This window comes from Bos indicus, chromosome 20, assembly GCF_029378745.1.
Source record: "Bos indicus isolate NIAB-ARS_2022 breed Sahiwal x Tharparkar chromosome 20, NIAB-ARS_B.indTharparkar_mat_pri_1.0, whole genome shotgun sequence".
NCBI lineage: Eukaryota > Metazoa > Chordata > Mammalia > Artiodactyla > Bovidae > Bos > Bos indicus.
Window position 1 is genome coordinate 9,301,117 of NC_091779.1, and position 27,514 is coordinate 9,328,630.

The 27,514-nt window shown below is 45.7% G+C and overlaps 1 protein-coding gene across 2 annotated transcripts in view; it reads right to left on the reverse strand.

Annotated features, from left to right (window-relative positions):
- Positions 1–217: 217 nt before the first annotated feature.
- MAP1B (microtubule associated protein 1B) overlaps positions 218–27,514 on the reverse strand; it is a 93,212-nt gene continuing 65,915 nt past the window's right edge. Inside the window, exons 1-6 of one of the 2 annotated variants that reach the window (XM_019982862.2) lie at positions 26,686–26,961; positions 23,552–23,634; positions 20,976–21,116; positions 8,805–15,291; positions 5,747–5,985; positions 218–4,599 (exon numbers count right to left, since the gene is read on the reverse strand). In XM_019982862.2, the coding sequence (XP_019838421.2) occupies positions 4,444–4,599; positions 5,747–5,985; positions 8,805–15,291; positions 20,976–21,107 (7,014 nt within the window). In that variant the 5' untranslated portion in view covers positions 21,108–21,116; positions 23,552–23,634; positions 26,686–26,961 and the 3' untranslated portion in view covers positions 218–4,443. Of the gene's footprint in view, positions 4,600–5,746; positions 5,986–8,804; positions 15,292–20,975; positions 21,117–23,551; positions 23,635–26,685; positions 26,962–27,514 lie in introns of those variants that run through there. The other variant, XM_019982861.2, reaches the window with a different exon arrangement.

A 27,514-nucleotide genomic window follows, 5' to 3' on the forward strand; every position in this document is an offset into this window, starting at 1 on the left:
TTGGACACGACTGAAGTGACTTAGCAACAGCAGTTGTAAAAATAGTGGCAGGGCCCTCTCAGAAGTTTACCAAAAACCAGGGAACCCACTCTGCAAAGAATATAATCACCCTCGTAAAAGAACCCCCGACAAACGCACACCTCTGTGGGCAGCAGATCCCAACTCTCTGACGCGCCCAACAGCAATACACAACCAAAGACAGCACAGCACACACACCCACTTTTGTATTTTTATTGTGGAACTGATTCTTTTTTCTTTTACATCAAATATCCTCAATGGAAGAGGGGATATTGCACACAAATATCATAAAAGCACTACGTATTACTTTCACTGGAAACTAATTTTCTACATTAGATATGACTGGATAGGATAGAAGTGATGCAGGATTATAAGACGTAATACCATACACAGCTGCGGACCGACACAAACACCATTCAGGACGAGAGAGAGGAGTGGGAGGTGCTTCTCGGCAGGGCCCAGGCCCCACCCTCCCGGGGGAAGGGCCGTAGGGCCTTCTGCTGGGCAGCCTGGTCTTAAGGCCCCATCTCAATGGCTCCTTTTTTGGGGGGAGCGCCAAATGAGTACAGAGAAGCTGTTTATTTTTCCCTTCCTTTTCAGTTTTTGATGCTGCCTTTTAAAATGAATAAAGTCACAGATTTTTTTTTTTCCATAGTAAATAGTTTTAATACCAGGTGAATAACCTAATCGCCTTCAAAGAAGTGCTCATCCCTAGGCTGCTTTTGGTGTGTTGTTCAGTTGGTTAAATGATAAAAAAGCTTTACAGTTCCTTTCAAATGGAAACAGGATCGTTTCTTCTAAATCTGAAGTGCAAAAAAAAGTTATTAATCTAACTCACCATATCATTACTGAGCAAGAACCTCCTGTGACAGGTGACTAAAGAGGCAAGAAAAGCAATTTCAGAATTGCAGAACAGCTCCTGAGAGCTGAAATTTGGTAACAGGGAAAATGGGAAGTGGTAAAATTTCCATTAGCAAATGATTAAACCTTATTAAATGAGTATTGGAAAGCTCCTAAACTGTGTAAGCTATTGGAGACACTTAAAACATTCATATACACTGGGGAAACCATTCACTATGATATGTAAGGTTAAAAAAAATTTTTTTTTGAACTCCATGGGAAATGGCATATAAGGGTTGGGGGAGGGGTGAAGGGGAAGGTCAGTCATTGTATCCAGTCCCACCACAAGACTGAGAAAAGCATGCACAAGGATTGGGTTTTGAGAAATGGGATAGAATTAGTTAAAATTGAAAATGGAGGATCATCTCTAACATTTAGTCTCTGTAGAATTTTAAGAATACTACCAAAAAGGTCATGATCATGAGTGCTATATCTCGATGGAATCCCATCATTTAAACAGAATGTAAATTCCTTCCACTCAAATATTCAATCTATACAATTGGATTACATAATCAGTATGAATAAAGCTCCTACAAGTCTGTGTCAATCTTTAGCTCTCACCATGAATGTACATGGTACATTGTGATGGCTGTTTCTAAACTAATTGTGTATTTATGGAACTAGCAAAATTAGGTTAGTCACACAGGTAGGAAAGGTGTCTGGAAGGACAGGAGCAACCTATAATGTAAATATTGGTTTTCCTGTGATATTTGGGCTCTGTGGTCATCACTGAGAATAATGGATGGAGAAAGGTACTTATCTATTTAAAGAGCCAGCTGATCAGTGACAGCTTTTGTGTATTTTTTCCACTAAATTCCAAAGCAAAAAAAGAAAGAAAGAAAAAGAGTGGGATAGAATGGTTATATTTGAAGACTGGCTATAATTCTCCTAAAATGTTTGGTTTTTTTCTTAAAGCAAAATTATGTACATGGTAAATTAATGTGGGAAATTGGAAAACAATTCCATCTTCTATCAAAGAAAAATCAACCAGAGGTCTGAATTTGGCAAGAAGGCTGGAAGTCTCTTTCTCTTCCAATGAATTCTGTGAACCAACTTAACAACTAGTTATTAAGAATTATCTTGAGTATCGTAGGTTGGCTCTTAAAACACCTTTGAAGTAGATGAGTTTATACTCATTGAAATCCATTTTTGTCAATGAGTTTCCTATCATGTGTTCACTTTTTGTACCCTTAATGCATTGTTCTTAAGGACTTCCAAGAAACAGGGTAATAAATAAAAGCTGCATTTCTAGAGAAGCCTAAAAAAAATAGATTAATTTTTTTAAAAAATTAAACATTTGAAAAATGTAATTCACAGCATTAAGTAGACTGCATTAGGTCCTCAGTGAAGGGACCCAGAAGAAGCATTGTTTAAACCCTCATAGTAGTTAGCAGTGCAAAACACACACTTATCAGACAAAAATAAACTAAAATGTTAATTCTGAAATAAATAACTACATAGGAAATAAAACGAGGTGATTGTTGACTACTCCGTAGGTCTTAAGAGTCTGCAGGAGACACAAGGCGACAGAGCCCAGAACAGCTGTCACCAAAAAGTTTGCCACATCTGAACACTGGGTGCGCTGATCTGCAACTTGAAACTTGACGTCAGTTTTAATCATGAACTGGCTTCCCAGGTTCACAGTTCAGTGATAACAATGATGAACATGATCTCTGAACTCTACATAATAAACCATAGGAGCTGGAAATTCATTTGCTTTCAATGAATTTTTTTTTCCCAGAAAAGAAAATCCCAAAGCAAATTTTTGCTAGGATCCTTTGAACTTGTCTTGGTTCTTTTACCTCATGGTTGAAGATCTTGAAAGAAGTATGCAGGATACCACTGGGTGATGTACTTGTAAAGGCCTAGAAAAGTTTAGCCATTCTCCCCCACTCTCAAATAGCACATACCCAGATTTTTGTTATGGGACTCAAGGGGTGGGAGGTATTACTATTCCTGGTAGGATGGACTTTTAATAAATATTACTGCAATATCAGACTTCAGTTTTCACCAGAACTTCAAAAAACACTACTCATTTTTTTGTCTTACAAAACACTTAAAAAAAAAAAAGGACTGTCACTTGAAAATTTTCTGTGCATTTTCCTGTAAATGAAAACATCTGTTAAAAAGTTCATCTATGAAAAGTTCCCACATATCTTAAAAAAAAAAATTCTTCTGTACACTTGTTCCCATAATTATGCTGAAATTAATGGAAAATTTAAAAAAAAAAAAAAAAGCCACTGTAAGACAAAGGAAGCTAAATACTGTACACTTGCTGAGAACCTCTTCCACCATTAAGATTCATTGTTTTCCCAGTTCTGATCATAGAAGCCATTTTAGTCTTGAACTTGCAGTAGTAAAGAAGCTAAGACAGGCTCAACTTGTTTGGCTGAGGGGCCTGAGGTGGTATTCAACACAATGCTCAGCATCAGACTGTTGCACCAATCAGGTAAGCTCCAAGTACCCCTCCCACATGCACACACATGCTCCTGTAACTGGAGTATCTATAATCCTACACGGATGTTTTATAAACTTGCTGTCTCACATTAAAAAATAAGTGCATCAAGTATCTTTGTACATTCAAGTCACTTCCTAAGGCAAATTGTCTACCTATGTACTCCCAACTGCTTTGGTATTTGCTTGTTAATTGGGGTGGACTTGGGTGTCTCCGCATGCAGGTTAATTGACTCAGAGTGGACTAGCTGTGTGCACAGATGCTGGGAACATGCCTTAGATCAATCTACTTGTGTGTTTGAAGAGTCTGAGAGTTCTGAATGGGGTTCAAACCACTTGTATGTCCAGTCTACACTCCCTACACTATGTCAGTGTGCAGCCTTCAAACTGAAGGAGCTTAATTAAGGCGTGAAAAATCTCACATGCCCTCATAACAAGTGTTGTTCTTTTCTGTTTTCTTCCAGCCAACTTGTTTTAGGAAATTAAGACCCTTTTTGATGACTCAGACTGACACAAGTTACAAACTTTGCAGACAACAGAATAGACAGAAAATGCAGACGTGACTGTTGGTTATTTTCTCCTCCCTGCCCCACCCCGCTCTCTTTCTCTCTGGTATCTCACCAGCACTCTTTACCATTACATCTCCTTCTCTTGCATTCTTTTTTCCTTCTCATTCTCTCTCTCTCTCTCTCTCTCTGTCCTGTGTTCCCTCTCTTGTGCACGCGCACTCTCTCTCTCTCTCTTTCTCTCTAAGACAAATGCCTCTACCTTAGCAGAAGTCAGTTGGGTTTGCTAGTGCATGGTTTCCAAATGTTCAGCAGAGATGAACTGGGGTAGGTAATTTTGCAGTAACTTGAACCCTAGTGTGGGAAGACTGCTACTTCCCTTAGCAATCAGCAAAAACTGAGAAATATTAGTGACTTGTATCACCATGACACAGTATAGTGTTTGGCAGGTAACAGTTCAGCGACTTATTTAGATGAATTGACTTTTTTTTTAGAAAAGGTGGTTTCAAATCGAAGAATTTCTGGAAACAAAGTTCAAATCCTGTGGTGCGGCTGACCTTGGTTGTTACAGTTCGATCTTGCATGCAGGGAAGGATTCATCTTGCATAACCACTGTGCTGCTGCTTGCTAAAACCATGATGTTGAGGTCCTGCTGTTTCTCATGGGTCTCCTGGTACCATTCCCTCATCACTTCTGAGTCATGAGTCGGGATCAGGGTCACCTGCAGGGAGAGAGAAAACAGCTGCTGAAGAGCAGAACCAGAAATGGGGTGGGGAAAAATAGAACAGCAATAAGGTATTAATTAGACCATTAGAAAAAGAAAGGGAAAGAGAAAAATATTCTATTGTCCTTAGAAAATCCATAGGGCTTTCCAACTTACATTTTCTAGGAACCAGAATAAAGCTGCTAAAAAATTAGTTTTTCTGGGGCAGTTGAAGACTAGAACCAAAAGCAAGTCATGACTAGCCAGTTAGTTCATCTATATCAGTTTTCAATTCTTTAGCATTATGAGAAGTTCTTCAGTTAAGGTGGAATTTCTTGTATTTTCTTTAACACAACTGATGTTTTACATTAAAGATATTGCATATTTAAAACAAAGGGGCTTTAGTTATTAATGCAGCCGAAAACCTTCTAATTGCATGTTAACTAACATTTCATCATGAGAGCAAAGATTTATGTCTTTGTGTGTGTGTTTGGGGACAGAGGAGTGGGGTGGGTAAGTGATTACTAGCTTAAATTCTACCTAGTATTCAGTAAGAGGCCACTGAGTGCATTAGATTTCATATAATGAAATAACCAGGATTTCTATTTAACGTTATGCAAATACAGTTTACTAGATCACTATACAAAACCGTAAGTAAAACTTAGATAAAATCCATAACTGAAATAATGAGTGGTTTGTGGCTCATTACGATGTTTGGGTGTTGGGAGTGTCCTGCTGAGGACCATTTTCAGCAGTGCTCCTGCAGAATCTCATGTGGACAGCTGATTTTCTAAATGGCCATATCTCTAGCTTTTGTCTACTTGGGAAAGACAAGTAAAGGCTAATCTTTATCCATCTTACATGGAAATATGACACTTGGTTACACTGGTTAATTTTCTTGGTATATGAACGGTGTGTAATCTTGGGCCCACTCTGCAGATTATACTTTAGGGTGGTAAAGTGGCCTTCCTCCAAGTCCATGGTGGCTGGTGGCGCGAATGCTTTTAGACCAGCTTGTGTGTGTGAAATCCACTTTGTCCAAGTGCAGCAGGCCCTGTGGGCACCTCATGGGGATCCACGGTGGTGCCTCATTAAACACGATCCCTTCCTGCTGCCTCTGGACACAGCTCCACGTGTTGTGCAAACACCGTCCTGGAACTCTTACCTGCATGTTGCTGCCCCACTGGGCTTTCCCTTCCAGCAAGGCATCCAAGACAGCCCGGCTGGGCTCCTCAGCAGCAGGGTCGTTCCCACTCACCACGTAGTAGGACGATCTCACTCTCTTGAAAAATTCAACGTCGACATTCTTACTATTGCTATGGTTGGGAATATAGCATAGGTCCAGGTACACAGGGGGGCCTGGGGGCACAGCTGAGGGCTTGGACGTCTTGGTGGTTCCTGGCCCTTTGTAAACAAATAAAAACAAAGAGAAGGCCAGGGTGACAAAAATGCAAAGAGACTCATCTGTCCAGCAGACCTTCCCTACTTATTCCCCAGAAGGCGCTCTGGGACATGGGAGTGGGTGTGGGCACTCCCCTCTCTCACAGAGGGCATTTGACACTGGCAGTCTGAGACAGCATCACTTGACTGTTGACCATCTCAGGAGAAATGAAGAATGGGGCGTTTCCCTTAAACACATTAGCAATTAAGAAGAGTTGCCAAGGCTTTCCCCAAAGATAGAACTAGACGCTAACACTCCTAAAAGAGCTGCTAGTGTGTCTTTTAATTTGAAATGTGATCTAAGAAATAGATTTTAAAGGACAAAGGAAAGCATCTGCATTTGGTAAAGCATAGTTAAGCCATCTTAGTAATTCATGTTAGGATTTCATTTAAAAGCAGTTTGGCCCACAGCTGAATATTATCCCCTCACATTTGATCTAGCCAGTAGTCAGATCTTAATGTCATATGATCTCCAAGACCCTCAGCACCTCAGCCTCATGCATAAACTGATGAAAACACTGTATTCTCTCCTTAGGACAGTCCTCTAAATGGTAGACGTCTCTCCTTAGACAAGACTAGATACCAAACTTTAGCAACAGGAAGGTTCAGAAAGACTCTGCTTTCTCTAGCCAATCAGAACATACCGGACTGAGGTAAGGGGTAGGTATGTCACAGCCAAAATTCCCCCCAAGTCAGAAAGCCTGGGCAAAATGAAGGTTCAGATTAATCTCAGTTTCTGGCTACCTTGTTTCTAGAATTGGCTTTCTGATTTGTTCTAATCAGAAGGTTGAAACATTAACAGAACTAGCATTGTAAGGCAGTGGTTCTTCCTCCTGGCCACATGATTAGAATCACTTAGCATGCTTAATACAGATGCCCTGGCTTCAATGGCTATGGTAAGGCTTCACTGACCAGGGTACCATCACTTTTTAAAAGCATCCCAGCCAATGCTAATGTGTATCTGGTTTGAGACCACTGCTGTGAAACCACTTAAAATACTAGCAAGATCCCCTAAATTTAATTCTCTTGCCTTTCTCCATGGGATGTATAGAGACTGCCATCCCACAGTCAAAATCAGCTATGAACTGGTTTATTTTTATTTTGGAGGGCAGGGGGTAGTAAGAATCAGCCAAACTGGTATTTGGATAAACTGAATCATTTCATGAATAGATTAACCAGCCATTATAATGAACCTAAGCTAAAAGTCCTAAACATATTCATGTGTAAATCTCCCAAAGAATTCTGACTTGTAGCAGAGGTTTGTGAGTTACAGTTCATCTAATATTTTTAAATGCCTGCAGTTTCCACTTGCACCTTGAATCACTCCCGTTGACACCAAATGAACATTGCTCATAGAAGCCCAAACTGATAGAACCACTGGAAGTTGACCCAGGTTTGCTTTAAAATTAATTAATAGTGCAGTTTTGTCTTTTAAAAAAATCTGTTGGGAAAGCATCCTCAATGTAAATTCAAATTAACTCACTTTCCCTCAAAATTATCTTTAAATGACCAAAAAAAAAAAAAGTGATAAAATCAATTGTGTGGGCTATAGTGTAAGTTTCATGAGTTTGGCAGCAAATTTCAGTTGGGTTTTTATCTGTTTGAATTGATTTCATGTTTTCTCCTAAGTGCATGGTCACTGTTAAGTCCTTTAGATCAAGATTTATTATCTGGTGGCTCTATACAAATTCTAAGCATGAACAAATTCAGTTTGTTTTCTATGTGCAAATAAAAAGAGGAAATCTGATATGAGTCTTGAAATTGCTGCTTCACGTTGCCTAAAAGTAAAAACTTGTACCTGTAACTAGTACTTCCTAAAGTACTAAATACTGAATTTTTCCATAATAAATCAAGAAAGTGTTGCTTATTTTTTGCTTTACATGTTTGTGAACTGTGATCTAAAACCTTCAAGTAACTATGTAAAGCAAATAAAATATATGAATTCAAATCCCTGTGATTGTTTTGAAGCAACAAAATGAAGCTGGATCATCAGAAACCCAGATTCATCAAAAACCCAGATCACTGCCGAGAACTTGATAAGTCTTAAGAACATGAAGTCAGGGATGCTTGCTCTTGCCAAGCTGAATTTCGACCTAAAACAAGATGTTGAGTCTGTATTAGTGAGGCAGTGTGGTCAGAATGGAATAAGTAGAGTCTTGGATGCTCTTTTCTCAATCTGTACTGGGTACCCAGTGGTCAGCTGACCTCACTGGTTGATTAACCAGAGCACTGCCTTGAATGAAGATGCATCTCCAGCCAGGTGATTTTTTTAATTTAAAAAATGTTATCATTTTAATTAAAATATTTTTACTTTTAAAAATGGAACCTAAACCTTGGACCTATGATGTTTATTCCAGGCTTGCCTTGGAACTCTAGTTCTCCCTAGGCCTGCGGGAGCTCCTGGCTCATGGCACCTCAGCTTGATTCTGGGGCCAGCATGGTTGAAGCCAGTGTCAACAGAATCTTCCCGAGGAGCCTGAAACACACATCTTTGGTTCTGAAGATTCGGACAAGGCTGCAGTTTTGCAAAAGGGAGCAAACCCAGGGGCCGCATCTGGGAAATCAGAGCTGCCCTGGGCTATATGCTGAGCTCCCTGCAAGGCCTATGGGCTACACTGGGTGGGGCTCCCTACCTTGTGGCAAAAGAAAATGGTGAAAGGAAGGAAGGGCACTAAGCTGTGCTCTCTCACCTCCCCAGTACAAAGTCAGGGGGAAAGGCAGAGGCTGTAGCTAAAAGTAGAATTGCAGTGTCCTGTTCCAGGATGCCAGCACCTCCCACCTACCTGCAGTTGCCGTCTTCACCGATTTGGATGTGGAGGCATTGGCGGCATTCTTGGTCTCCTTGTCTTTCTCTTCCCCACGTGCAGCTTTGACCTCAGGAGTGGTGGTAGTTTTGGTTGCTTTTTCCACAGATTCTTTCTTCTTAGGAGAAGCCACTTTGGACACCTTATCCGAGGATTCCTTCAAGGCCCCTGGCTTGGGTGAAGCCGCAGAGGGCTTGGACTTCCCATCACCCTTCTTGACAGGTGAGGACGACTTGGTCTTGGTACCAGGCTTTTTGGTCTTGGTCTTCTCTTTCAGGTCTTTCTTCAGAGCTTTGCCCAGGTTCTGCTCGATGGCCAAGGCCTCCGGGTCCATCATGGACACATCAGGGTGGCGTGGAGAAGGGCTACGGTCCTGCATGGGGGCCGGAGGTGGATCCATGTGTTTGTAGGTGACGGTTTTATCTGTGGGGATGGTTTCCGACTCATCTTCAGAGTCAATGTTGGCATCAGCTGTGATGGAGGGGCACTCTTCAGTTTCTGGAGGGACATCAGAGTCAGTCTGGGACGGGGCGGACTCGCTGACTGAGGTGGGAGGGGTTTCATCACATTGTCGGCCCTGGGGCTTCCCTCCAGGGGGCGGCGGGGCTCCTCCTGACTGGGTGAGGGGCTTTTCCGATTCTTCAGTTGGCTCTTCACTGGCAAACCACTCGAGAGGATTGGGATTAATGAAGGAGGGTGAGAGCTCCGTCTTGGGATGCTTGTATTCGCAGGAGGACACAAGGCATAAGTCCACATCCTGGCGAGCCTCGGAGGGGGACTTCTTTTCTGCCGTGTAGCACTGGTCTGAAGTCTCATAGGCATATGAAGATACCTGGGGGGCTCGAGTGATTTTCTCTGGGGTCTCATAACAGTATGCGGAGGCATCTGGGGACCGAGTGGTTGTTGTTGATGTCTCGTAGGAGTAACTTTCAGACTCAGGGAAACCGGCAGTTTTCTCAGTGGTCTCATAAGAGTAGCTGGAATCCCCAAGTGTGTGGCCGCCCTCTTCAGAATCGTCATAGCCATTGCTGATGTCATCCAGGAGCCTTCGAGACCGCTCAGCCTTTTCGTAGCTGTAGGCACTCACTTCAGGGGTCCTTATGGTCTTCTCACTTATCTCATACGCGTACCCAGACTCTTCCGGGCTCCGGGTGGTCTTTTCAGTAATCTCATAGGCATAGCCACCATCTTCAGGACTCTTGCTGGTCTTCTCCATCGTCTCATAGGAGTAGCTGCTGTCACATGGGGATTTGGTGACGCTCTCAGTCTTCTCATAGTAATAGCCACTCACATCTGGGGTCCGGGTGGTTTTCTCATAAGCCTCATAGTCGTAACCTTCTTCATCTGGGGACCTGGTCGTTGTCTCAGGCTTCTCATAGGCGTAGCTGAAGTCTCCAGGTGTCTTTCCTCCAGTATCCTCCTCCATGCCAGGTGTGGTCAAATCTCTATTCAAGGCTAGATGGTGCGGCATCGTATCAAATAACATGGAGGCACGGAAGCCATAGGGCTCTGCGGACGCTGCATCCATCGGTGGGGGAGAGGCAGTGTGGCACGCTGCTGTGCTGTCTTTGACTGCAGAGGTAGAATCTGAAAGACTAGGGGAATACAAAGGAGAGGATTCTCTTGGGGTGAGTGGAGAGATATCAGATTTAGGAGAGAGCTTCTCAGCATCCAGACTTTGCACTTTTTCAGAGGTGAGTGAGGCATATAAGGATATGTCTCTGGGAGGAACAGCATCAGACAGAGTATCTTCTTGGAGAGGAGATGCTATCTGAGAAGGAGTGTGAGCAGAAGAGGTGGATGGGGAAGCCTCCACCTGAGACACCGAGATGAGCTCAGAGAGATCATTATCTTGGGTGTAGGACGGCTCCTCTGTTGGTGGGATCTTATGGGATAAACTAGAGTCCTGCATGTCAGAAGGACTGTAGTCCACCTCAGTGGGCCCGTTTTCAGTGATATGAAGCATGCCTGCACCCACTGTAGGGTGATCGGGAGACTGACGACTGAAGTCCATAGCAAGGGAGTGCTCAGGGGACTCCTGGCCAAATTCAATAGACATTGAGGATTGTTCTGATCTGTGATCTTGAACTGGAGTCTGAGACTTGGCTGTTTTAGGGGAGAAGTCTGGTGGAGAAATTGACATTGGTCGTGGGCATTCTTCTTTTGATGGAGACATTTCTGTTTCCTGGAAAGTGGTAGGCGTTTGCACAACAGACACGGAGAGAGAGTCATCTACTTCAGTGGAGTGTGGGGATCCAACCTCAGCGTGCAGTGAGGGAGACACGTCGTCTGTCGTTGGCTCTGGGAATGAGCTGGTAGCCACAGAAGCTGTGGAGACGGAGGCCACCCCCTCCATATGAGAGTATGTGTCTTCAACTACCCCCTCATCGACAGGGGTAGCTGACTTGTCTGAGACGGTGCCTTCAGAAATGGACATCTTAGTGTCTTCTTTAAGAGATCCAAACTGACTGACATCTATTTGTGTAGGAGAAACATCTCCTCCTAACTTCCTTTCATCTAAGGTCAGTCCTGCTTGAGAACTCATGTCTTCAACATCATCAGTTTTCTTTTCTTGACCAAAGTCTTCCTTTATTGGTATAAAAGCTGTGCTTTTCCCTTCCTGTTTGTCTTGGAAAAGACCAGTGGAAGTCATGTCAGAAACTGGACTTATTTGGTCTGGAGAGGCTTCTTTTTCATCCTTTCCTTCAAAGGGGCTTTCGGTACCTCTGCCAGGAGCCTTGTCATCTGCACTTAGGAAACTTTCATATGCAGACTCGGATCCAATTAGGGGAGGGCTCCGTAATGGAGACAAAACTTTTTCAATAGGAGATTCTGAGTCAGGCACAGGTTCATCCATGGGGCTTATGGAAGCCCTTTCACTTTCATCTTTGGCATCACTGAATTCAAAGCTCACTGGGACTGCTGCTGGTTTTTCAATGACCTCTGTGGGAAGATGACTAGATTTCTCTTCAGTTGGAGATTGGTAGTATGGTGTGTGGCCAGCACTGCCAGTCACAGACTGAGATGGAGACACCACTTCCAGGGTCTTATCCTCAGGACTGGCACAGTGTTCTTCCACTACTTCTTGGGTCACCTCAGGAGACACTGGGACAACTTCTGCTTCTGCTGAGACTTTAATCTCATTGGGTGTCAGGGAAAAGTTCACGCTACGTTCACCCAGGGGGGTCTTTTCTATGGGTGATGGCGGAGATGGACTCAGGGATGGGCTCTTGGGTGGACTGAGTTTTTCATCCAAAACTGGTGAGACGGTGTCTTTGATCTCCAGCGTGGCACCAGCTCTCACATCTTTCTCTTCAGAGTAGTAGGCCTCACGTAGAGCAGATCTGCTGAATTTGTCTTCCTCCATGGAGGAAGGTGGTGAGATGGTGGAGGCTGAAGCATTGTAGTCCCTCCCATCAGTGGCATCTGTTTTTGACCCATCAGAAAGTCCGTTGAGAGATGTCACAGCAGGTTTGGCATATTCCTGAGAATACAGTGAAGACTCGTATTTGGTGATGTTTACAAATTCTTGAGACGGGGACTCGGTCTCTTCATTGTTGGTCTCGTCACTCATCACGTCTCGGGGAGTAGACATCTCATCCATGGGGGTGGGCTCGCTGGATATCTCAATGGTAGACTGGGTGTAGCCGGAGGTGGCCGTGAATTCTTCAGGCTGGTCTTCCCGATTCTCCTCGTCAGAGGCAGTGGCCTCACTCTCCGAGCCTCCAGGTAAAGTCTCGTCGTGAATGGAAGAGGCAGGTTCTTGGACGGGAGACTGGGCTCCCACAGGCTTGGGGGCCATGGTGAGGAACCCGTACTGGGCCTCGGCAGCCTTGTCCACCACAGCCCTCACGTAGTCTTCTGCTTCCGCCTTTTCGGGCTCATAGTCTTCCTCCCTGGCGTCCTCGGCTCTGTCCTCCTCTTCCGCCTCCTCCTCAGACTGCTCGGCCTCTCCCTTCTCCAGGGCCTCGTCCATGTCTTCTTCGGCTCGGTCGTCACCACTGGCCACAGACTCCCTCTTCTCCTTGACGTGCGCATCCGCCTCAGCCTTAGCACTCTCCTCCTCCTCTGCCAGGCTGTGCTTGGAGGTGCTCACACACACGTGGTCCTCTGCGTCCTCTTCCGGTTCCTCCGCCTCTTCAGTTTCTGCCTTCTCTTCATAATCTCCGGTCTCAGAGGACTCCTCGAAACCTGCACCCTCGTCTTCAAATTTTTCGGTGTCCTCCACCCCCTGCTTCTCAACGGGCTCCAGCTCCTCGGGGGTCTGCTCACACTCCCCCTCCCCTTCAGTGGTGGTGATTCCCTCATCAGGGGACTCGGCAGGGCCTTTGATGACTTCAGTCTCTTTCTGGATGACATAGGCTTCGACGGGCTCAGTTTGCTTCAGTTTCTCTTCATCTTCGATCAGCTCCAGCTGAGGCTTGATGTCTTTCGCGACGTCGACCTCTTCAGCCTTCAGCTCCTCAAAGTCCTTGGTCAGATCCTCGGGGGAGGACATGAGGGACCTCTCGGCCTCAAGTTCTTTGGCGGGGCCGGTGGTTGCTAACCCAGCCACAGCTGCTGCGGCAGCCACGGTGCCAAGGGCTGCGGCCGCAGCCTCTGCAGTCTTGCCTTCCTTCTTGACCACTTTAATCTTCCCCTTCTCCTTTGGCTTCCCAGCAGCCACTGCCTCTTTCTTGACAGGCTCTTCCTTCTTGGGTACTTTTGGTTTTAATGCAGCCGGTTTTTTTGCTTCAGCTACTGGAGTAGGTGATTTCTTTGTGTCTTTAGGAAGTTTCTTAATTTCTTTTTTGGGCTCCTTTTCCTCCTTTTTAATTTCCTTCTTTTCCTCCTTCTTCACTTCCTTCTTGGCTTCCTTGAGTGGGGTTTCTTTCTTAACCTCTTTTTTGATTTCTTTTTTCTCCTCTTTCTTGATTTCTTTTTTGACTTCCTTTTTCACCTCTTCCTTTTTTGGTTTTTCCTCCTTCTTGACAGGTGTTTTGTCCTCCTTCTTAGCCACTTCTTTCTTTGGCTTTTCCTTTTCCTTCTCCTCTTTCTTCTCTTCGGCTTTTGGCTTTGTCTCCTTCTTCACTGTCTTCTCCTTGGCGACTTTGGGTTTGACATCTGTGCCCTGCTTCTCGGCGCCCTCAGCTTTGGCCGGGGGCAGCTCTTCTTTGCTGGGCGTCTCCTTTTCTGTCACTGGAGGTTTGGTCTCGGTTTTCACAGGTTTGTCTTTTTTCACCGTCACCTTTTCTTTGCTTTCAACTTTGGGTGCCTTTTCCAGCCCTTTTGTGACTTCAGGGGTTTCTTCTTTTGACTCCTTTCGCACGGTTTTGCTGGGGAGTGGTTTTGCGGCTGGTTTCAAACTCTCACGGCTGTCAGCCCTCTGTTTCAGTTTTACTTGTTTCACGGCAGGGGTGGCCACCTGGCCCGTGAGGTCCTTCTGGGTGGCCAGCGGCTGTTTCAGGAAGTCCAAATGTTTGAGCTTTTCCAGTCCTTCCAGGATATTGTATTGGGTACTGTTGCCAGGAAAGAGAACTCGGATGATCTTTTCTGCAGGGTTTGCTGGATGCCACACGATCAAAGATGAGACTGATGTTAAGTAGGAAATTGGGATGTCTATTTCTTGACCATTAGGCAGGATTAGTTCAGCCTTGTCTTTGTTGGTGCCAGTCCACTGCTGCATGAAATACTGCATCTCCTTGCTGCTCTTGACTGGGTTAAGCACATACATCTCCAGTTTACCAACTCCCATTTTTTGGAAAAGAATGACAGGATCGATGGTATTGCCTATGCTTCTGAACAGAGGTTCTGGCTTCATGGACAGTTTGTTTAGGTACTGGAGAGTGAAGCAGGCTTCTTCTATGCTTCTCTTCATCTTGATGTTTGGCTCTGGATTTTTCAGATTTTCAGGTACATTGAGAAATACAACTCCTAAGTCGGGAGAGATGAGGTTTTTCATCCAGTCACTATTGGTGGTGGAGCCCTGGGACTGTTCCTCCTCGAGCTCTGCGATTTTCCGTTGGAGCATGCTGTTTATTCCAGGCAAATTGTCATCCCCAATGTGGGTGAGCAGGATGGAGTCCACTCGGTCCAAGTGTCGGATGAGCTTCCAAAAGCAGGATTTTCTTTCTGAGCCTCCGTTGATGAGCATATTGAATCCATTCACTGCAAACAGTGCAGAGTCGCCCCTCCCTCCTGGAAAAATGTAACAGCAGGGCTTGGAGAGCTTTAGAAATCCACCTGATGTGGGGGGTTCTAGGATGTCAAAGGGAGACGGGACTTCCACAGATTCCGAGAGATATTCGGTAAATTCAGAAAGTCCTTCCATTTCTGGCAATATAGATGCTGAGTTGAGTTTAATATTGATGAAGTCTTGGAGATTGTGTCTGTCAAGATTGGAGTTTTTCCAGTCCCCTTCTTCGGGACAGAAAAGGGTTAAGCTGGCTTTGTTGGCAGGATGGGTGGTACTCAGTAATTCCCCAATCTGGGATTTAAAAAACAAATCATAAGAAAAAAAGAAAAGGTTTAAGTGACTGTCATCACTGATCCAGCCCCTCCATCTATTACTAGGTATTACAGGACCATTGGATGCACACAGGGCAAATGTCAGGTGTTGGTAGGTAAATATTTCCATACTGGTAAGCGAACAGCCTCTGTCCTGACCGCTCCTTCCATTCCCTTCTGCCTTCTCCCTGCCCCCTCCACCACCTCAGACCTCGCCACCATCTGTTCTTGCCCCGCAGGGGATCTTCAGAATTCTGCTCCACTTCTAAGGCCAGTGACTGTCTGGATGATCAGTGCCTATGTGGTTATGAAACACTTTGCACAGCACCCCTGGGTACTTGCCATGCAAAAATGCCCTTTAAAAAGTAATAAACTATCACAGGAAAAAGTTAGGTGAGTCATTTCACCACTGATATAAAATGTTTCTTATATTCCACTGGGCCTGGCTAAAAGGACTGATGACACATTAAAAGAATTTAGATATAGTGCACATGGTGTCTATATTTAGAATTTGGTAGGTAGAGAAGAAAAAAGTTTAGTGGCTTCTTTTCGCACCTTGGAGATAGGAAGTTATAGACCACACATTAATACAAAAAACTACTGGTTCTGGCATCAGTTCACATTGTGTAAAGCATGAGTGGTTCATCCAGCAGACTTTCTGCAAATACAGATACTCTGAAACCATGATGGTTAGAGCAGTTGGGTATTACATGAGCAAGTAGCCAGATTTGTCCCCCATTTGCTCCCGTTTGAATCCAAGGTGGGATGTTCTGCTCCATTCTAACTCCTCTTCTTTTCAGGGCAAGCCGGGCCCGAGTGGCTAAAATCAAATTCGGCTAAGAGGTGTGGCAGGTAAGGATATGATCCAGCTGTGTACAGGTGGTATTCAGTCACTGACTCTTTTTATGTGAAGCAGGTAATCACCAAGCTCAAGCAGAAGGTAAAAGGATTTAAGGAATACCTCTGTACCCTTTGGCTTTTCACCTCTACCCAGAGAGCTTCTATGAAACAAAGGAAATGACTCCCAAAGAAAACAAGGCTGCACAGAATTCTTAGGAAGTCAAGGGCCTTAAAAAACAGCCAAGAGGCTGGTGAATGTAAAACTATGATGTACAAGAGAAAGCACAAAAGAAAGTCAGCAGTGCCCAGAGATAGAAAATCCACTTCCTTTGGAGAAGCAACAGCGCACTATGCACAGGACAAGAACCTAGCCCGTCAAGGAGACGGAGAGGGTCCAGGAGGAGGAGGAGAAGTAAGTACTATGGCCTTGGACCAGCCCCCAGAACTGACTTCCAGACCTGTGTCAGCATGCACGCTGGAGAGAGGGGGACCTCGGGACAAAGACTGGGTGTCACAAGTGCCCATTCAACCAAGGAACAGATGAGAGCAACGAAGAAGAGCTGACAACATGTGAAGTGACAAGGAAACCTGTGACTATGTCTTAGACTTGGAAACTGAGGCTTTCTCTGAAAGGATTTGGCAATCCTCATCATAGTAAATGGCAGCTAGTAGAGCCCATTATACCAGAAGTTCCTGAACAGGAGAAAACACATCTTCTCTCTCTCTGTATCTCTTTATCTTTGTTTCCCCAGTATACCATCAGGTTCAATAGATGCTTGCTGAACTGTGCTGAACTTGGCCAATTCAGTACATGCTGTCCTCCTGAAGTGGACATTTGGGAAGTGACCACAACCCAAGAGTACTTCTCAAGAACATTGGTTGCTACCCCCCAACCTTGTTCTTACAAAAATGGATGGGAGACAGGACTGGAAGAAATACTGCTCAGAGTAAAGATAGTCTTTTTTGTTAACTGCCTTTTCTAATTAAGTGCAGGCATACTGGAAGAGGAAGGAAGATACAGGAAATAAGTGACTATGCAGATAATATTAATGAAATAAGAGTGCAATTTCTAAGCCATACCCTACTAACTACATTTCCTTTTGATTAGGTTATGTGCTTGGCTAATGAGGAAATACAGCAGACAGCATATCTCTGGGATTTAGCAAGATGTTTCAAAGGATCTCTGAACATTGTGACAATAGCTGAACTTATAGCTGCTGGTTTGCATCAACCTGGAAAGGGGTCTGTGGTGGGCTCATTTATGTCCTGTTGGTACTGACTTGAATGGTGGAGGCAGGCTTATCAGATCTGTGGATAGCATGAAAACAGGAGGCCTTGGAAATGTGGGATGGCAGAATTAAGACATTTAGAAAAGCTCTTGACTTTGGAATGATGATGGCTAAGTCAACTCTTAATGGAGGCATTCTAAGGGATAAATGTAAAGTCCAATAAACCAGCTGGGAAAACAGGATTGGGAGAGGGGGGCGTATCAACAATATCCATAGAAAATACTCAGGGATTTTAGTTGATAGTGAAGTGCCTTTATCATAAGGCTTAAAGCAGCTTAAATTTCAAGGCTCCTCAGTGGTCTGGTCCCCTCCCAAAGTCCTGTACTTAATTGTGTATCAATAATTTTCTTCTTTTTCTTAAAGGGAGCTCCCCCCCCCAAAAAAAATTATGTTAATTACAGAGCTCCTCAGAGCCTCCCTTCTTCATTGACATTTAATTGTGGATGGTGATGGTCAAAAGTTACTTTTAGACTTACTGAAGATTGTATTGAAAACTATAGAAGTCACTAACTCTCACAATCCGCAGAGTTTGGTATCCAGTGTGAGTCATAACGTTTTAGAGAAACTGGACAAAAACAAACTAAAATTGCTGGTTCCTTCTCTTTGGCCTCAGCCTCTAAATGCTAGACCTGGGCCCCTTTCTCTGCTCACACATTTCTCCCTTTAGATTATGTCATCTGTTTCTAATGTGCTGATGGCTTCCACATTAACATCTCCAGCCCACTCTTCATTCCCCAAGCTCTGGACCCCTGTATGTAATTGTCTGGTAACAGTGCCAAGACTGAGCTCCTGAATTTCACCCATCTCCACCCCTGGGCCTCCTTCCTACCACTGGACAGTGATGAGAGAATATAAGGAACTTTTAATATCTTGTTTTATGAAGAACACTGAGGAGAACTGAGAATGATAAATCTGGAGGGTGAAAAAATTGGCAGTAAAGGGTGTCTAAAATCTAAGACACTGTCAGGTGGAAAAGGGATCACATTCCTTCCTTGAAGATAGGATGAGACATATAAGGAAAAACTTTCCAACAGAGAGACTGAAAAATGTCCCCAGGAGATGGTGACTTCACCATCCTCAGTTTGCAGGAAGGGATGGATTAGCCAGATGACTGTTCTATCTGTAGGTTCTGGTTTTGTAGTTGATCTCCAATGACTAAGACTCTGCAAAGCTGAAGCTTAAAATGTACCGATAATTCTGTTATTCAGCCCATTTATTTTTAGCTATTCTTGTTTTCTTTTTTTTTTTAAATGTGTCATTTTTGTTTTTGCCAAATTATGTTTCTGGTTTCTCTGGAGTGACGGTATGTTTCAAGGACTAAGTAAAAGGAACAAAAGTAGACACCAAATGGCCTTTAAGATCCATTAGTTATTGAGTCATTCTGGCCTCAAAACCTTTTCCCAAGGCAACAATAAGGATCAGAGCTCTAAAAAGCTGCTAACCATTGGCCTAGTCCCATGGTTTCCAATCCACTTTGGCTATGGCATCCTTCCTCCAAAGTCCAGAATGCAAAAAAAGATAAAGGCCCAGGTGCTTTGGTTGGAACAAGGGGAAGAAAGTAAATTTAACCCAATGTATTCCCCTGTCTTCCCGCAGCACCCCGATACCACTGACCTAGTCTGTAAGGGAAAATCCTAGAGATCTTTTCATGTGTGTTAAGCAGCAATGTTCACGACACTGTGCCTTATTTAAAGACATTTGGGGTCCAGATGGGTGGGTTGTGATGCCTCCGGATTTAAAATTCCAGCAGTGACAAACCCTTTCCTTTACATATGTCCCCAATTCTATTTTACTGCCAAAAAAGACAAACCCATGACACAGGGGTAGAAACTGACCTGAAACAGGAATGCAGGAGCGGCACCCACGTGCACATAAATAAGCTGAGGGTGCCGGCCTGAACCCAACATGGGGAAGCCAGTCAACGGCCCGCCTGCACGTGGCACTGGGCCCCGGGGCTGGCTCCAGGCCCCGGCAGCCCTCTCTCTTGCCAAGGTGCTGACGGCCTGTGTGACCTCTCAGCTACCAGACAAATCCACAGTGTGAACCTGGGGACACAACCCTGCGAAAGATTCTGACGTTGCGGTGCTCACCCACCCATCTCAGGGCAGTGGGCAGAGGGAGACAGTGCCCTGCCGTGGGCTTCTCAATGCCACGAACAAGGTTGTGCCACACCTTTCCTAGGTGTGGACGCCACAGATACAAGACAATCAAGACATGCAGCCTGAACTCCAGCAGCCCTGGAGGAAGCCAGAGGACAGCTCTGCAGAGACACAGGGCGCAGGCCTCCCTTGTGAGGTGGGAACAGTTGGGACCAGCTCTGCGGGTGCCCGGGGCCCTGCCTTGCCGTGGGGAGAGCCTGGGCTATCTGCCTTGGGACCCAGATGACATCACAGCTTCTGAAAGCCGGAGCTTCAAATGCCAAGTAAAAGTTCCTTTTTATTCCGACCCAGTGAGCGGAGAAACACAGTGATGTCATCGCACCAGTCTTTTTACAAAAAGCCTCCAGGTGAGCCTAATGAAGCTGGGCAGTTTATTTACAGCTCTTGCCAGTGATGGAAAGTACACAGAGACCTCTCTGATTTGCAGGGCCAAGGAAGATTAAATGCAGAAAGACAGATGGCCCTTCCCAACACCCCCGAGACTAAGAGGCCGCCCTCTCAGGAAGTTCTCAGGAAGATGGTTTTAAATAGATGCTGTAACTCCTCCTGTCAGCACGTCCCTCGCCCTCTCCCTGTAGCAGTCTGCTATCAGCTATGGGTAGCCCCAAGCGGCTATGCTGACAGCCCTGAGTTGTTGCTCTAACTGGGAGACAGAGGTGCGTTATTTTGGAAAGAGAAGTTTCCTAACCAGATAAAATTCTCAAGCAGAAATAACCAAATTAAAATCTTTGATCTGATTTGACCAAATAATACTATCATCCCATTAGTTTCAATGCTTCATCATGTATCACCTTGAGTAAGATATACTCGTTAGATGTGTTAATGATCAGGCTTCAGTCCAGCTACTCTAACACTCTTGGGGCATGGACGTGTGCTATGGATGCACCCCATTTTCCTACCTGCCTCCTTTCTTGGGCTACTCAAGCAGCCCAAGCTCAAATACTGGAGCCAGGCATTAAGAGAAATCAGAAATAATTTGACCAGGAGAAGTAGGTTACATGCACTGAAACAAGGCAGTTAAATACTACCCCTAAAGAGATCTTTGGAGTGCTCTTTCAGAAAACAGGCAACCTGGGCTTTCTTGTGGACTCTGTCATTCCGAGTTCCTCCATCATCTCTGCCATCTGTAAAATGATGACTGTTCCAACCCCCGCCTCCATCGGGCAATCAGAATGGTTCCAATTAATTATATGGATGAGTGCTCTAAATTCCTCTGGTGATGAGCCACAGGACCCTGTACCACGTGGTTTTGCTTATTTCAAAGGAGTACCCCATCCCCTCCTCCTATCTCCCGTGAATGCTTTCAAAGATCAGCCTAAGGCGACAGCAATAACCGAGCAACTGTAAAGCGTGGATACTCCCAGACAGGAGCCTACCTCTTGATCGGTGAAAATCTCTATGAAGTTCTGGAAAGAGAAAGAGCCGGACTGGAGAATGAGCTCTCCGGTGTTCTCAAAGCACTGCCCCGTCAGCACGAGCAGCTTGTGTCGGGCGGCATCCGTGATCATTAAGCGCACCTGAAACAAAGCAGGGGAGCGCTGAGCTGTGCTGGGCACCGGCCTCCCACCCGCAGGACCGGGCTGGCCCTTGGAGCGCTTCAGGTTCCTAACCAACAAGAATCTCTCGCTTCCCGGTCTTCACACTGCCCCGGGGTGTTGGACAGAGCCAGCGCCTGCGATCACCAGCTGCCCACGAATGCCCTTTTCCAAGTCTGGCTACAACTGAGACAGTAGCAGTAGCTGACTTTCTCCCCTCGGTTTCTGTGTCTTTTCAAAGCAGTCTCCACAGCTGGCAATCGTTGGTTGCACAGTTGTGCCTGCTGGCAGCGTGCAATCTGTGAGACACGACACTTCACAGGCTGACTCACCAAGTACAGGGCAGGTCCCCCAACTGCTGCCTCAGGAATCAGAGGGCTCCAAGGAAGGCCCAAAGGCAGCCCCTCCCACCCAGGACCCCTTTCCTGCCAAGCCGAACACCAGACACACAGCTCCAAAAGCGGTCTCCACTGGCATCAGGAAGGTGCCTGACACTGAACTTGAACATAGACAAAAGGCCACCCTGATTGGGAATCTTTAAACAGACTTGTGAACCATTTGCACGAAAGGACTCTCTGTTCTTTTAAATGGCAGGGAGCCAGCCTGTCCTTCAGCAGAACCACTGCTCCAAGCACCAAGGTTATACGTTCTAAGCCCAACTCAGTTCAGCACAAAGTGACTGGCAGGCATCATGCAAGGCACTATGGGAGGGATGGAAAGTAAACAGGACGTGACCCACTGTCCCCACGAACCCCACAGTCCAAGGAACCGCACATGTACCAAAGTCATCATTCCAGCCCCATCTGCTCCACAGGTGAACCTGGGCTCTGCAAAGAAATGCCTTATTTTTTCCTTCTCCATTTCTCACAGGCGATGTGCCTGTACATACATTCAGCCTCCAGCTTTTTTCCAAGTTTTATCTACTTTCTGATTCTAATAGCCAGGGAGACCACGAGAGCATCATTTGCCTCAATCTTGTACCTTCATGGATTGTCAAAGAGGTCCTGCTCAACCAGAGAAGATGACATGGGATCAAAGCAGGCTATGTGACAACAGCCAAAAGGGCAAACAACCCAAATGTCCATCAACTGATGCGTGGATAAATAAACGTGGTGTACCCATACACTGGAATAGTATTCTGTCATAAAAAGGAAGGAGGTACTGATACAGTCTACACGTGGATGACTCTGGAAAATACTATGTTAATTAAGTAAACCCAACACAAAAGGCCACAGATCGTATGATTCCATTATCTGAAATATTCAGAACAGGAAAATCCATAGAGGTAAAAAGCAGATTAATGGTTACCAGAGGTTATGGGGGGCTGGTGACTGCTAATGGGCTTGGGATTTTGAGGGGTGATGGATATGTTCAGGAATTAGATGTTGATGACAGTTCCACAATATTATGACTATACTAAACTCCAATGAACTGCATACTTTAAAAGGATGGATTTTATGGGTGTGAACTGTATCTCAATGTAAAAAAAAGAAAACAATCTACAGTCACAGAGATGCTCAGTGTGGGCAGAAGAAAGGCGGTGGATAGTGGAGGTGCCTGGGTCTGCGGCTGTTCTGACATCCAAGAAGCAGTTCAACTTCAAAGGTGCCGAACTGCAGGCAAGGCCCTGGGAATGGAGATGCATCACTTCCTCTGGGCCGGGGGACCTAAGATTCTCGGTGTTAGCCTACTGACCTTACAGTAGGCTCTGAAATACCCAGTTATGCTCTCTGGCAAAAGTTTTATATGGTGGTAATAAAAACAAGAAGAACGGCCAGCATTGATGTTTTGGTTGCCAAGTGCCATGCCATGTTCTAATCACGTGACACTTCTGGACACATCACTAAATGCAAGCGCTATTATCATCTCCATTTCACAAAGGCAGAACGGAGACAAAGAGATGGTCAATAACTTGCCTGTGGCTACTTGCTAGTGGGTGGCAGAACCCAGGCAGTCTGGCGGCAGAGCCCATATTCCTGACCGCTGTGCTATCCTGCATTTCAACCGTGACCAGGGGGTGGGCAGGATGTGCTGAGAAAGCTTGTGTCTGAGAAGCCTTTTTTCTCCACATTTGGGTCACAGCCGTATCAGCCTGAAGGCTTGCGTCTAATCAGCCTGCGACATCCCAGCCAGACTCCGTACCAGCAGCACACCCTCTGGGTATCCCCAGCATTCCACACCCCTCACCTCTACAGAACCCTACGGTCTGGCCAGCGTCCTCCACTCTGTCCTGATCGAAAGGGGCAGTCTCAGGTGGTGCTGATGCAGAGAACCAGCCTTTGGCCAGGGACACAGACGCATCCCTGGACCCAGCACTTGCTTCCCCCCGCCTTGTCCCTCTTCACCAACTGCCCCATCCCCTCTCATCAGCTGGGGCTCTGTCCACTGTGTGAGGCTCCACAGATCCACATGCTTACCTCAGTGCTGACGGCTTCATCTGAGGGGTTGATCAGGACCACTGTTTCTAAAACGTCACTTCGGTGATGAAGGATCTTTTGTCCTGCAGGCACAGAAACACAGACAAAAGAAGAGACCTTTAGCTTTTTCCGGATTAAAACCACCCCGCCTGCCTCTGGGACAGCAGAGGCATTGCCGCTCAGGGCACCAGGATTCTCCGCTGTCCTGGGAAACACAATGGGTGTTGCTAAACAAGAGCGTAGGCCCGGCAGGCTCCTCCCGAGCTGGGTCTGTGTGGTCTGAGGCTCCGCCGGCTCTCACAACCCTCTAGTTGTCAGGCTTGATCGCCAGGCTGCCTGTGTGTGAAGGGCGGGTTTCATCTGAGACAAGGGGTGGATGCCAGGAAAACTCAACGGGGCTCTCCACATCCCCTTTCTCATGGTAATTGGGGATGTTTCTCCATATCAGCCTTTCTTCTGGTGAGAACAGTGCTGAGATTAATTAGGAGCCTTACTGTGAAATGAATGACATCCAGAAACCCAAGCTAACAATTAGCCCAACAAGCAGAATGGCTGTCTGAGGCGAGTTATAGACTGCTGCAGTATTTATTCATTAATTCACTCCTAGAAAACTACAGGAACTGTGAGCAAATAAAGATGGAAGAACAACTCTCCCTCGGGACAGGGTGGACAAAAAAAAAAGCAAAGTGGATGGAGAACATGAGACCAAGGTGATGGGAGAATGAAGGAGCCTGTCTAAGAAGGGCTGAAATCCTTGCAGGACTTTTGGCTCCACATCCCTGGCTCCCCACACCTGAAAGGTGTTAGGAACAGCACGTGGCTGAAACCCCTTCCAGCAGGGGTGGTCTGGGACCTACGGATGACCTCCTACAAGCCTGTCCTTCCTCAGACAATGAGATGAAAGGGACCAGGCAGATGTGTGGTCAGGGTGGCTGATACACGCACTGCCAGTGGGGGACGGAGCAGAAGGGTGTCCCTCAGCCAGCCAGCTGGGAGACGTGGCTGGGGGCAGACGAGGGAGGACAGCGAAACTCTGGTGGCAGGAGGAGACGGGGTGGAGTCTGAGGGAGACACGCCAGAGGACAGAATGACCGAAAAGCAGCTGCTTTCCAGGAAAACATCAACCGTTCCTCAAAAAGCTAACACAGAATCTCTACATGGCCTAACAGTTCCATTTTTTGGTGGATTGAAGTATTAGGTTGGCCAAAAAGTTTGTTTAGATTTTTCTGTACCACCTTATGGGAAATCCCAAATGAACTTTTTGGCCAATCCAATAAGAACTTGAAAAGGTACTTGTATATTGATGTTCATTGCAGCCTTATTCAAGATAGCCAAAAGGTGGGGCCAACCCAAGTGTCCACCAGTGGACGACTGGATAAGCAAACAAATTATGGTCTCTCCATTCAATGGAGTATAACTCGGCCATAAAAAGGAATGAAGTTCTGATTGTTGAACCAACATGAACCTTGAAAACATGCCAAGTGAAATTCACTAAAGGACAAATAACTATATGATTCCATTTACATGAACTACCTAGAACAGGCTAATTCACAGTCAGAGAGCAAATCAGAGATTCCCAGAGGCGGAGGAGGTGGGGGATGTGGAGTTACTGCTTTTTGGGTACAAGTGTCTCTTTGGAGTGATGAAAAAGTTTGGGGAATAGCAATGATGTTGCATAACACTATGAATGTAACTAATGCCATCTAGAAATGGTTAAAATGACAAATTTTATATTTTTTATATATTTTTATCAGAAATTCTTAAAAAATAATGCAGTGTATCAAAACCATTGAAGAGCACACTTTAAAGGGGTGAATTGTATGGTGTATGAATTTAATCTCAACAAAGAGGTTAAGAAAAACAGCAGCTTTAGTTAGGGCTTTTTTGCTTTATATCATCAAGTACCAGAAGCACAACAGAAACAGAACATGTTGAAATACTTAGCACCATCACACTGACAAGTCCATCCTCTTCCATGGTCTTACCGTTGCTAACAGCTAATATTTACCAATGAACCCCACATTACAAATGGAAGCCCAAACTAAACAATAATGGTGTGAGGCACTGTCTCAAGCACTTCACAAGTACAAACTCATTTAGTCCGCAGACGAGCTCTGTGATATAGGTACCACGCTTATCTCCTTGTACTGTTGAGGACGATGAAGCCTACAGAACTAGCCCCAAGTCACAGAACTAAGACGTGGTCAAGCCAAGCCCTGCACCCAGGCTACTGAGTCTGCCTGGAAGTCCGCCGTTTGGAAGAACAGACATGGCACAGACACTGAATGCCAGGGGAGAGATTGGCACTCAATGCCAAGTGGAAAATCCAGAGGAATAAAATCAGAGATGTGCTGAAAGAAGTAAGCGTTCAAAAAGCATTAGGAGAAGAACACTGGCAAAAAGAAGGGGGGAAAGGGTGAAGACAGAGCACCCACAAAAAAGGGTAAAGTTAAGGCAAAGTATATGATGCTTCACTCCAAACGCATGAACATGAAGAAACAATGTCACACAGTTTGAACAGGTGAAGGACTGAGCCTCAAGAAAAATAATTCAATTAAGCCATGGGAAAGAACATTTGTTTATCACGAATGCTCAAGTCTGTAATTTTCTGGACATGGCTTTCTGGCTTAGTTGTTTTTGCTTTTGACAAGCATGTGCATTTCAAGCTAAAGCAAAAGAACATCAAACTGAATAAACAAATCATAAAATAACCAGAAAAATATAAAAACCCCTCCCTTTTCCAGGTCCTTCCATCAGTGGCCTCCTTGAAACAAAGACTTCAGGAGCTTCAGGGACACTTAAGTGGAGATAAAACTAGGCAAAAACTTAAGACTAAGGAGAAGTGAGTGTTCATCTCCTTGATCTGACTTTTTGACTCTTCTGTACCCAAAGCCTCAGAAAGCATGTTACCAGGGTAGGACAGTGGTCATGGCTATGTTCTGCAGGAGCCCATAAAAGCAGATTGAGCAAGGCACCCAGAAGCAGCTCCCCCTGCAGAGCTCCTCTCTCTCCTAAGCGATCTACACAATACCCAGACCCTGCAGAGCACACCAGGGCAAGTCTAGGCACAGCCCAGCGCCACCCCCTCCCGCCATGAAGACCTGATGCTGAGCTCCCCGGAAGCAGGTTCTTACCATCCTCAAGATGCTCCTCTCCTCTTTGGCTTCATCACTTGCAAACAAAACAAATGCCATGTGACAGCTGCCATTTACCTCTACTTGGTCCAAGTCAGTTTGGGGGCCTGTTAGCTCAGGAATTCAACCAAGGAAGGTTTTTCTGCCCATCTTTGGAAATATTGACAGCAGTGACACAGACACGCACCAAGATGCCATGGCTGCTTCTTCAACAAAAGCCTTTTTATAGGATCAGATTTGAACGAAGGAGGGGATTTAGAGAGAGAAAGCTTCGAGCTCTCGTCACGGCCAACTGTTGGCCAGATTCTCGCCCCAGACGACCGGTGACGTCACCAGGGGCCGGGCCTTCCTGGCATCTGGTGAACCCCGGGCCCGCGCCACACCCCCACCCCATGCCAGCTCTCCTGGCGGCAGGCGGCTCTGGGCTCAGGCTGCTGGGCCGCTCACAAAGTTGCATATTTGGGGAGTGTTTCACCCTGGGAAACAGGCCAGGCATTCTGAAGGAGAGGCCACCACCCTCGCCTGCAAAGGTCTCATTCAGCTGCTTCAGAAAAGAAGTTCCCAGGAAAGAGAGACAGCAGGGTGGCAGCCTCTTTCAGCCCCCAGAGCCGGCATTCTCCAGAAGCAGCTCACAGGGGGACCGTCAGGGGCCCAGATAGATAGTTAGGTCTCCTCAGCCCTCGTCTCGGGGAAGCAAAAGCTGGGGTTGGAGATGGACCGATGGGGTCACTTATTACTGTGATAAGACAGTCTTTGAGGGCTTCCCTACGAAACTCAGGGCAATTGTGAAGGCTCCGTCTGGGCGGCAGGGAGGGGCTGTTGTGCGACA